The sequence below is a fragment of the Balaenoptera acutorostrata genome, chromosome 14 (genome assembly GCF_949987535.1).
Source record: "Balaenoptera acutorostrata chromosome 14, mBalAcu1.1, whole genome shotgun sequence".
In the NCBI taxonomy this organism is placed as follows: domain Eukaryota; kingdom Metazoa; phylum Chordata; class Mammalia; order Artiodactyla; family Balaenopteridae; genus Balaenoptera; species Balaenoptera acutorostrata.
The window spans coordinates 52,705,435-52,717,936 of NC_080077.1; the positions used below are offsets into that span (position 1 = coordinate 52,705,435).

Below are 12,502 nucleotides of genomic sequence, written 5' to 3' on the forward strand. Positions count from 1 at the left end.
ACGCACCTAGTTGCTTCTGGGCCCTTAATTTTTTTTTTTTTTTTTTAATTTTTACACACTTTACTTGCAACACACATTATATATTTAACATAATGTTACAGAACTTAACCTATACACACCGTTAACACTGTGGTAGCCTATGCTCTTCTTTCTTTAATTTGAACATGAGTGGTATGTCCTATTTCTCAGTTCTTTATCATTGTTCCAAACCTGTCATTTCTACTTCCAGGCCAATATCCATTTAGAGTCAAGCCTCCAGAAAACAACTCAAAGACAATCGTTTTTTGTCAGCTGAAATTTTTTCAGCTCTGAGTCCTTCCACTCTTTTTCTATAAAACTCGTTTCTTATTTGTTCTGTATTGCTGGCTAGCAACTTATAACACACATCCATGAAAGCAAGCAGCCACCCAGCCTTCCAAAGTTACTCTCTATCCTTTAAAAACTGTGTAAAGTCAATATGTTTCAGATGGTGCTAACATTCTAGACTAGGTCATCCTCAGTGTTAACTTCTAGCATATTCTTCACTTCACTGTCTTCCTCAAAAGACCACAGGTTAACTTAGCTATGTCTCCTCTTACAGTAACCCAGTGTTGTTAAGTAACTTATTTTTTTTTTTTTTCCTCCACTGTAACAGCTCCTTTACTTTGCAGTGAAAATTGATTTGTATATTCTTTTCCTCTGAGTCCTTGTGGGATTTTTTTTTTTTTTTAATTCAGACAGAAAGTCACAAAAATTATACTCATCCTCATCAGTTCACTCAGTCCCATGTAATTAATTTCTTTTTTTTCATCTTGATCTTTTGTTAGCACTTTTATGAATTCATCAGTTTTTCATTAGAGTTCTGAAAATGCTTATTCATTCAGTTCAGCAGTACAGTCAGTTACCAGAAACCTGTACTTGTCAGAGTCTTTTCCATGAATTTCTTGAAGATGAAACTCTTTTATAGGAACATATTTGCAAAATCATCAGAGTACACCCAGAACTGTCTGTAAATGACAAAAGACTTAAAAATGACCATGGTTAAAGATTTGATGAAAGTTCATAATAATGCAGTTGACAAGAAAATTAGTTATTTCTGAGATATACATTTTAAAGTAATAACTAGGGTTATTACTTATAACATTATACCAGAACATATAAGATTTTTAGAAGTTTCCTGTAATGTCTGAAACATTTATATTAACATATTTCCATACATATTTCCATACAAATACAAATATAAGATTTTTAGAAATTTCATGTAATGTCTGAAACATTTATATTAACATATTTCCATACATATTTCCATACAAATACAAATATAAGATTTTTAGAAATTTCATGTAATGTCTGAAACATTTATATTAACATATTTCCATACATATTTCCATACAAATACAAATATAAGATTTTTAGAAATTTCATGTAATGTCTGAAACATTTATATTAACATATTTCCATACATATTTCCATACAAATACAAATATAAGATTTTTAGAAATTTCATGTAATGTCTGAAACATTTATATTAACATATTTCCATACATATTTCCATACAAATACAAATATAAGATTTTTAGAAATTTCATGTAATGTCTGAAACATTTATATTAACATATTTCCATACAAATAACCCAATGAAAGTTTAGTATTAGTTGTTTTGTTTGTTTTTTTTATACTGCAGGTTCTTATTAGGCATCAGTTTTATACACATCAGTGTATACATGTCAATCCCAATCGCCCAATTCAGCACATCACCATCCCCACCTCATCGCAGTTTTCCCCCCTTGGTGTCCATATGTCCATTCTCTACATCTGTGTCTCAACTTCTGCCCTGCAAACTGGCTCATCTGTACCATTTTTCTACGTTCCACATACATGCATTAACATACGATATTTGTTTTTCTCTTTCTGACTTACTTCACTCTGTATGACAGTCTCTAGATCCATCCACGTCTCAACAAATGACTCAATTTCGTTCCTTTTTATGGCTGAATAATATTCCATCGTATATATGTACCACAACTTCTTTATCCATTCGTCTGTTGATGGGCATTTAGGTTGCTTCCATGACCTGGCTATTGTAAATAGTGCTGCAATGAACATTCGGGTGCACGTGTCTTTTTGAATTACGGTTTTCTCTGGGTATATGCCCAGTAGTGGGATTGCTGGGTCATATGGTAATTCTATTTTTAGTTTTTTAAGGAACCTCCATACTGTTCTCCATAGTGGCTGTATCAATTTACATTCCCACCAACAGTGCAAGAGGGTTCCCTTTTCTCCACACCCTCTCCAGCATTTGTTGTTTGTAGATTTTCTGATGATGCCCATTCTAACAGGAGTGAGGTGATACCTCATTGTAGTTTTGATTTGCATTTCTCTAATAATTAGTGATGTTGAGCATCTTTTCATGTGCTTCGTGGCCGTCTGTATGTCTTCTTTGGAGAAATGTCTATTTAGGTCTTCTGCCCATTTTTGGATTGGGGTGTTTGTTTCTTTGATATTGAGCTGAATGAGCTGTTTATATATTTTGGAGATTAATCCTTTGTCCGTTGATTCATTTGCAAATATTTTCTCCCATTCTGAGGGTTGTCTTTTCGTCTTGTTTATGGTTTCCTTTGCTGTGCAAAAGCTTTGAAGTTTCATTAGGTCCCACTTGTTTATTTTTGTTTTTATTTCCATTACTCTAGGAGGTGGATCGAAAAAGATCTTGCTGTGATTTATGTCAAAGAGTGTTCTTCCTATGTTTTCCTCTAAGAGTTTTATAGTGTCCAGTCTTATATTTAGGTCTCTAATCCATTTTGAGTTTATTTTTGTGTATGGTGTTAGGGAGTATTCTAATTTCATTCTTTTACATGTGGCTGTCCAGTTTTCCCAGCACCAGTTATTGAAGAGACTGTCTTTTCTCCATTGTATATCTTTGCCTCCTTTGTCATAGATTAGTTGACCATAGGTGCGTGGGTTAATCTCTGGGCTTTCTATCTTGTTCCATTGATCTATGTTTCTGTTTTTGTGCCAGTACCATATTGTCTTGATTACTGTAGCTTTGTAGTATAGTCTGAAGTCAGGGAGTCTGATTCCTCCAGCTCCATTTTTTTGCCTCAAGACTGCTTTGGCTATTCGGGGTCTTTTGTGTCTCCATACAAATTTTAAGATGATTTGTTCTAGCTCCGTAAAAAATGCCATTGGTAATTTGATAGGGATTGCATTGAATCTGTAGATTGCTTTGGGTAGTATACTCATTTTCAAAATGTTGATTCTTCCAATCCAAGAACATGGTATATCTCTCCATCTGTTGGTATCATCTTTAATTTCTTTCATCAGTGTCTTATAGTTTTCTGCATACAGGTCTTTTGTCTCCTTAGGTAGGTTTATTCCTAGGTATTTTATTCTTTTTGTTGCAATGGTAAATGGGAGTGTTTCCATAATTTCTCTTTCAGATTTTTCATCATTAGTGTATAGGAATGCAAGAGATTTCTGTGCATTAATTTTGTAACCTGCAACTTTACCATATTCATTAATTAGCTCTAGCAGTTTTCTGGTGGCAGTTTTAGGATTCTCTATGTATAGTATCATGTCATCCGCAAACAGTGACAGTTTTACTTCTTCTTTTCCAATTTGTATTCCTTTTATTTCTTTTTCTTCTCTGATTGCCGTGGCTAGGACTTCCAGAACTATGTTGAATAATAGTGGTGAGAGTGGACATCCTTGTCTCGTTCCTGATCTTAGAGGAAATGCTTTCAGTTTTTCACCATTGAGAATGATGTTTGCTGTGGGTTTGTCATATATGGCCTTTATTATGTTGAGGTAGGTTCCCTCTATGCCCACTTTCTGGAGAGTTTTTATCAGAAATGGGTGTTGAATTTTGTCAAAAGCTTTTTCTGCATCTATTGAGATGATCATATGGTTTTTATTCTTCAATTTGTTAATATGGTGTATCACATTGATTGATTTGCGTATATTGAAGAATCCTTGCATCCCTGGGATAAATCCCACTTGATCGTGGTGTATGATCCTTTTAATGTGTTGTTGGATTCTGTTTGCTAGTATTTTGTTGAGGATTTTTGCATCTATATTCATCAGTGATATTGGTCTGTAATTTTCTTTTTTTGTAGTGTCTTTGTCTGGTTTTGGTATCAGGGTGATGGTGGCCTCATAGAATGAGTTTGGGAGAGTTCCTTCCTCTGCAATTTTTTGGAAGAGTTTGAGAAGGATGGGTGTTAGCTCTTCTCTAAATGTTTGATAGAATTCACCTGTGAAGCCATCTGGTCCTGGACTTTTGTTTGTTGGAAGATTTTTAATCACAGTTTCAATTTCATTACTTGTGATTGGTCTGTTGATATTTTCTGTTTCTTCCTGATTCAGTCTTGGAAGGTTATACCTTTCTAAGAATTTGTCCATTTCTTCCAGGTTGTCCATTTTATTGGCATAAAGTTGCTTGTAGTAGTCTCTTAGGATGTTTTGTATTTCTGCGGTGTCTGTTGTAACTTCTCCTTTTTCATTTCTGATTTTATTGATTTGAGTCCTCTCCCTCTTTTTCTTGATGAGTCTGGCTAATGGCTTATCAATTTTGTTTATCTTCTCAAAGAACCAACTTTTAGTTTTATTGATCTTTGCTATTGTTTTCTTTGTTTCTATTTCATTTATTTCTGCTCTGATCTTTATGATTTCTTTCCTTCTGCTAACTTTGGGTTTTGTTTGTTCTTCTTTCTCTAGTTTCTTTAGGTGTAAAGTTAGATTGTTTACTTGAGATTTTTCTTGTTTCTTTAGGTAGGCTTGTATAGCTATAAACTTCCCTCTTAGAACCGCTTTTGCTGCATCCCATAGGTTTTGGGTCGTCGTGTTTTCATTGTCATTTGTCTCTAGGTATTTTTTTATTTCCTGTTTGATTTCTTCAGTGATCTCTTGGTTATTTAGTAACGTATTGTTTAGCCTCCATGTGTTTGTCTTTTTTACGTTTTTTTCCCTGTAATTCATTTCTAATCTCATAGCGTTGTGGTCAGAAAAGATGCTTGATATGATTTCAATTTTCTTAAATTTACTGAGGCTTGATTTGTGACCCAAGATGTGATCTATCCTGGAGAATGTTCCGTGTGCACTTGAGAAGAACGTGTAATCTGCCGTTTTTGGATGGAATGTCCTATATATATCAATTAAATCTATCTGGTCTATTGTGTCATTTAAAGCTTCTGTTTCCTTATTTATTTTCATTTTGGATGATCTGTCCATTGGTGTAAGTGAGGTGTTAAAGTCCCCCACTATTATTGTGTTACTGTCGATTTCCTCTTTTATAGCTGTTAGCAGTTGCCTTATGTATTAAGGTGCTCCTATGTTGGGTGCATATATATTTATAATTGTTATATCTTCTTCTTGGATTGATCCCTGGATCATTATGTAGTGTCCTTCCTTGTCTCTTGTAACATTCTTTATTTTAAAGTCTATTTTATCTGATATGAGTATAGCTACTCCAGCTTTCTTTTGATTTCCATTTGCATGGAATATCTTTTTCCATCCCCTCACTTTCAGTCTGTATGTGTCCCTAGGTCTGAAGTGGGTCTCTTGTAGACAGCATATATATGGGTCTTGTTTTTGTATCCATTCAGCCAGTCTATGTCTTTTGGTTGGGGCATTTAATCCATTCACGTTTAAGGTAATTATCGATATGTATGTTCCTATGACCATTTTCTTAATTGTTTTGGGTTTGTTTTTGTAGGTCCTTTTCTTCTCTTGTGTTTCCCACTTAGAGAAGTTCCTTTAGCATTTGTTGTAGAGCTGGTTTGGTGGTGCTGAATTCTCTTAGCTTTTGCTTGTCTGTAAAGCTTTTGATTTCTCCATCAAATCTAAATGAGATCCTTGCTGGGTAGAGTAATCTTGGTTGTAGGTTCTTCCCTTTCATCACTTTAAGTATTTCATGCCACTCCCTTCTGGCTTGCAGAGTTTCTGCTGAGAAATCAGCTGTTAACCTTATGGGGGTTCCCTTGTATGTTATTTGTCGTTTTTCCCTTGCTGCTTTCAATAATTTTTCTTTGTCTTTAATTTTTGCCACTTTGATTACTATGTGTCTCGGCGTGTTTCTCCTTGGGTTTGGGCCCTTAATTTGATGTGTATTTCTATTTACTTGTGATAGGTAATATTGCACACATTTTAAAAAGTGAGACGTTTCTTTTGTTATGAGAGAGATTACTGCTTATTGATAGTGGAGTTCAGATGATTTTAGCATTGTGTGTGATTGGAAAACTGCCTCACTCTAGGATTAACCAAGTATCATGGGAGGCGGATTAATGGGTGAGCAAATTTATTTTTCTTCATATTTCTTTTGTTTTCTTAGGGCTTATCATGGTCTTGGCTGGAGCCTCTGAATTTGATCCTCAGTATAACAAGGATGCCACAAGCAGACCAACAGATAATATTCTAATACCTCAGGTTAGGCCTGCCTCCCAAATTCCTTGATAAACATTTAAGTATATAAAGTTAATGCTTTTTTAAGTATACATTTTTAAATGATTATTTTATTTACTCTAGCTAATCAGAGAAATTGGCAGCATTAATTTAAAGAAGAATGAGCCGCCACTTACCTGCCCATATAGCCTGAAGGCCAGAGTTCTTTTACTGTCTCATCTTGCTAGAATGAAAATTCCTGAGACCCTTGAAGAAGGTATTTGTGATTCTAATATCTGTAGGGTTTTAGTGGTACAGAAGAGGTGGATTTAATTAGACCTCATGGTGCTGTGTTTTCTTGTCACTGTTCTTTTTTGCTCAATCAGATAATTACTCAAGGACCTTTTAAAAACAAATCTATATGCTACGTACATAATTACTTCACAAATTCTTTGAAGGTATTAGTAAGTCAGATGTTTTGGCAAATGTTAAAATGTTGTATTTCAAGGTGAGAGAATACTCTCTATGAAAAATGTTAAGTCAGTTGCAGATTATACAATAATTCCTGATGATTTTGTAAGGATTTTGTAAGCCTTTTGGGGCAAGAAAAAAATGGATTTTCACAAGAGATGTCTCAGTCACTGCCACCAGTACCACCATCATACTCCAGCAGTAGTTACCAATAAAGTGTCTGTTTAATCTTTATTTAAAGCTTCATAAGTACTTGAAGCCATCTATTCTACTTAAAAGAAAAGCAGTGGATTGGGACAGTGGTGTTTTCAGGGATGTCATGAATTTGAGTGTCATCTCTTTTCACTTGCATTATTTCAATTGGAAGTTTTAAAAGAAAGTTATTATCCTTAGGGAATTTTCTTTCTGAATGAACCAACAACCACCCCCCCCCAACCCTGCTTTAAGCCAGCAATGCAATCAAATGCCTTTGAAAACAAGGTCAGTTGATGCTCAGTGATTAATGATAGGATAGGCTGCTTATGATGGAATCAAGGAGCGCTATTTAGACATTGTTTATTGAAGTTGCAAGTTAACTAGTAATTCTGTTCCTAATGTTCTGTACAGATATGAAACCATCTCCATTTTTACCAATTATCTAAGAAACAGGGAACAGATTTTTTTTAGGTTGAGTACCAACCCCAATGGATGATCTTAATGGTTAACTATTATATGCAGTATAAATGAAAGTGTCTGTCTCACTCCTCCTCCTATCCTCCTCTCTCCATTTAGTTGACATTTATTCTCAATCTTAGTCTTTGGACTTATCCATAATTATACTTATAGGAATTTAGGTACACAAGAAGAAGAATTTTGAAGTTCTTAAATTAGTAAGATTATGATTAAATTTAAGATTAAGGCTATTTCAAAAAAAAAGGTAGGGAGTAATTTATAAAGGCCAAGACCATAATATTAAAAGTTTGCCTTTGAAACATCTAATTTGAGGTAGGGTTTTCTGATTGATTTTTGACATAGTGCTGCCGAGGAGAAACTATTGTGTTCAACCTGTAATATTCTGAGGTCATGTGAAAAATTTGTGTGACAGCTTAAATTTAGCATTCGTCTTGGACTACAGGTGATAAAGATGTTTTAATCATAAAAGAAGAATGATTTGTTTCAGGTGTTTTATTGTTTTGCAGATCAGCAATTTATGCTGAAAAAATGCCCTGCCCTACTTCAAGAAATGGTTAATGTAATCTGCCAACTAATAATAATGGCCCGGAGCCGTGAAGGTGAGGAGGAAGCATAATTATGTTGTACTTTTTCTTGCAAGCACATACAGATTACACTTCATAGTTTTAAGATTTTTGGGTGCTTAGTATAATTCTGTCTGTAAGGTGAATCAGTTTTCCCAGTTTTGTTCATGGTTTTTCTTCTTTCCTGTATTTTTCATTATGTAAAGTATCGTAACTTATGTTTCTTGAGTTTAATTTTTCATTGTTTTATTGTTATTTATTGTTTGCAAAGATTTAAAATACCCTTTTCCTTCCTCTGAGTAGTTTTAGAATTAGGTTAACAATGAGTTTGAAGTAATTCTTTAAGTGATGTTATGATGATTGATCTGACATGTAGTGTTTTTTACATAATGGAAAAAAGAACGAGGGAGTTTATTTATGGTCAGTAATGGAAAGAGAGACCCTTAAAAAAGAGATACTGGTTGTGTTTTGTTGTTATGGATGATGTCAGTTTTTGGCATGACATCAGTATGTACATTTGATCAAGTTTGTGTATTTTCTGTGTCTTACCCAGTAACTTTTAAAGGAAATTCAACACTGTGATCGTAAAGTTTGAGGTGTTAAGGATGTTCACATGAATTTGGTTTTGTGATGAATTGTGTACTCCTGAACATATAAAAAGTCCAGACCTGTTTTTGCTTTTCTTCTATTCTTTCTAAGAAAGGGAGTTTCGTGCTCCAACTTTGGCATCCCTGGAAAACTGCATGAAGCTTTCCCAGATGGCTGTGCAAGGCCTTCAGCAGTTTAAGTCTCCCCTTCTGCAGCTCCCTCACATTGAAGAAGACAATCTTAGAAGGGTTTCTAATCATAAAAAGGTAATTTGCTACTTTAAAATTAGTTTTAAGCAGTTTGTCCTGTCACTTAAAGGTAACATGAATGAAAATTTTTCTAGAAATGGTTACTATGAACTTCTTAGATTTACAATGTTTTAAACATTCTAAAACTATCCCTCAAGTGATTCTGTTAATACTTTCTTGATTAGGTAGCTGTTTTGTAATATTTTACTACTGTAGTGGTTTACTTTGGCTGTCAGTTCATTTTAGCAGTCAACACTTTGTTCTTTATGTTGCCAAAAATAAATGTACTAAGTAAAAATGCACTGTATACTTTCCATTTATTTCATTCGTGGCTTAAAGGGCTGGGCAATAGTTTATTGGTTGAGTATGAACAAAAAAAATTAAGCATTCAAAAAATAAGTAGATCAAATACAGATAATTCTTATTTAGAAAATACAATCTGTATATAGATTATGATAATGAATCTTAAGATACTTAAGAAATGTAATATAAATGAAAACTTGAGGAAATATAAGAAAAAGTGGAATGAAATTTAATTTTGCTAGGAGATTTTAAACATTACTTTGTATATATTGATATTAGACAAAGTAGGCAGAAGATAGACATTGGATTTGATAGTGTTAAGGTAGAACTAATAAATATATATTAGAAATTTGCATCAGAGTTCTCTCCTTTCGAGTAAGTGTGTTACTCTTATAAATTTGATCACATTTTAAGTCATAATTGTAAACTTCAGAATTCAGAAGCAGGCATTTCACATGCCTCATGAGCTAATCCCTATCGGTGAAAGTAAAAATTAATAACTGGCACCAAATACTCAGAAATTAAAAAATCCTCTCCTGAGTATCCATTTAGCCAGGCTGGGTATTACTGCAATAACAGATAGCTGTACTTAGAAAATAACAAAAATGAGAGTATTGCATAGTAAAACTTAAGGGTGCATGCAGCTGTTACTTGGACATAAATTCATACTCTTAAAGGTTTTTATCATTAAAATTAAAAATAAATGTCTGCAAACTGAACAAATCAAATGACAGTCATTCTTGCTTGGGTCAAGAGTTTATATGAATGTTATTATTTTTTTCCTCTAACTTTATTTTTTTCTAATTAAAAAAAAGTAACTGTGTATTAACTTTGTAATAAAGAAAATTCTTAAATTTAAATTTCCTTGGAGAAAAAGGCCATGAAATGCAGTGAAGTTGTATTTTCTGCTTTGAAATGTATATAATCTTAATATTTTTCTAAAAGTTTTTGGATTTTGTTTTGGTAAACATGCTAATAATTTTCCTTTTATGTAAAGTTACATGACTTCGGGATTTATTTTCTTTCTCTCTCTTTTTAAATTTAGTACAAAATTAAGACTATCCAGGATTTGGTGAGTTTAAAAGAATCAGATCGTCACAATCTATTGCACTTCCTTGAAGATGAAAAGTATGAAGAGGTTATGGCTGTCCTTGGGAGTTTCCCATTTGTGACCATGGACATAAAATCACAGGGTAAATGGGAGGTTTCCCATTGCTTCCCTTTTGATAGATTGGCTTTTGCTTATTTGGCTCAAGGTCCTCAAAACACTTCATTTAATAACTTTTAATTAGACTTTGCAGAACTGTAGTTTACCTGTCAGATTTGCTGTGATGGAAGATGTTGTATACTTACTAGTTTTGAGAACCCTACTTTTATTATCCTCCTAATGGGCTTAGGTTTGAGGATGCTTCTGTTCTGTAGTTCAGCTTTCAAGAAGATCTTAACTTTTCAAAGAATGAAAGAGATTTCTAGATGTAATGAAGGATATTTGAAATATATCTATTGTTAGTATAAGATACCTGCTTAGTTCTAAAATTAATTTTTAAAAAACCTAACTTGTTTATATTAATTAAATCTTGAAAATCACCATGCTCTGTGGCACATTTCATGTGTTTTTCTTGACTGACTTCTGTCTTTATGTCTGCTTGGAGTGAAAAAAATAGAGATTATTTTTCTACCTACATAATTGTCCTGTGAGTTCCCATTTTAGAGCTGAATATAGTATCTTAGAATGGTGACAGAATTAGAGATTATTCTGCTCCATTCCTTCATTGTGACATTGTTCTGAGCTTTGACATTTACTAAGTTGCCATTGTGAAAACATTCTTGTGGGACCAAGAATACAAGGATGTGTTAGGAATGGTCTCTGTTTTTAAAGGGCTTGTAGTTGAGTTTTCTTATTATTAGACTTTTGGGGGTGTGTGTAGCAAATGTGGTTTTAAAAAATTAAACAGTTGCAAAAACATTGCAAAAAATGTTTTTAAAGTGTTTTTTAATATAAACAATATTTTCAAGTTCTTGCCTTAAAATATCTTTACTGTTGTTCAGAATACTAGTTTTAATTATTTTATTCTTACAGGCACACATTTTTTCATATAGGTAAGATCTTGTGAGTATAAAGTTCGCACAATTTAATAGAGTGACAGAATTCTATTTTTATATCACTGTGAGAGAAAGCTGTTGTAGTCCTAACATTATACTCTGTTTTAAAAGACTTGGGTTTGAAACTTGGCAGTGTCGATGTAGCCATTTTGTGACCTTGGGCATTTTACTTTATTTCTGAACCTCCGTTATCTTCTTTAAAGAAATAATAATAATGCTTCATAGAGCTGATTTAAGGATTAAATGAGTACATTGTTGAAGGCATCTACTAGAGAGCTTTTTATAGAGTAGATAGTCAATGAATTATTTTTTATTTAGTAGGTTTAAAACTCTGTATGTTTGAAATATTGAAATACCAGATTGATTTGAATAAGTTAAGTTTTGCTGTTTGCCTTGACATAGAGCTTGATTTTTATTTATTTATTTTCCTTTTATCTTATAGTATTGGATGATGAAGATAGCAACAACATCACAGTAGGATCCTTAGTTACAGTGTTGGTTAAATTGACAAGGCAAACAATGGCAGTAAGTAGTCTGTTTGTATTTTTATGCTTTAAGAGTTAATGTGTTAAGGTTTTTATATTCTTTCATTCTAAGTTATACATTCTCAAAGTCAAAACTATTGTAGATTTTTTAAAAAATTAATTAATTTTTTTATTGTAGATTTGAAAATCTAATTTTGCAGGTTCTGTTAGCTGTTTTGAAATTTTTAATTAATTTTTATAATTTTCACATTAGTTTTTAACACACACACACAAAGTTGAAAAATACTTTAATTCTTCCTGTGATGATTTGTTAATTCCCTATAAAACATTATAATTACAAGGTAGTGTGGGTATCTTGAACTGTAAAGTGTTATACAGAGATTAATTATTGATTATTGTTGAGAATTTCATTACCTACTTTTTTTTGAATTTTTGAATTTTATTTTATTTTTTTATACAGCAGGTTCTTACTAGTTATCTGTTTTATACATATTAGTGTATATATGTCAATCCCGATCTCCCAATTCATCCCATCACCACCAGCAACCCCCACCACCCCCCGCCACTTTCCCCACCTTGGTGTCCATACGTTTGTTCTCTACATCTGTGTCTCTATTTCTACCCTGCAAACCAGTTCATCTGTACCATTTTTCTAGGTTCTGCATATATGCGTTAATATACGATATTTGTTTTTCTCTTTCTGACTTACTTC

At 33.1% G+C, this 12,502-nt stretch overlaps 1 protein-coding gene across 1 annotated transcript in view; it reads left to right on the top strand.

Annotated features, from left to right (window-relative positions):
* Window positions 1-12,502, top strand: part of SEC63 (SEC63 homolog, protein translocation regulator) — an 82,271-nt gene that overhangs the window by 45,866 nt on the left and 23,903 nt on the right. Inside the window, exons 9-14 of the mRNA XM_057527935.1 lie at window positions 6,308-6,402; window positions 6,502-6,634; window positions 8,007-8,099; window positions 8,763-8,917; window positions 10,248-10,395; window positions 11,748-11,830. Coding sequence (XP_057383918.1) covers window positions 6,308-6,402; window positions 6,502-6,634; window positions 8,007-8,099; window positions 8,763-8,917; window positions 10,248-10,395; window positions 11,748-11,830 — 707 coding nt within the window. The remainder of the gene's footprint in view (window positions 1-6,307; window positions 6,403-6,501; window positions 6,635-8,006; window positions 8,100-8,762; window positions 8,918-10,247; window positions 10,396-11,747; window positions 11,831-12,502) is intronic.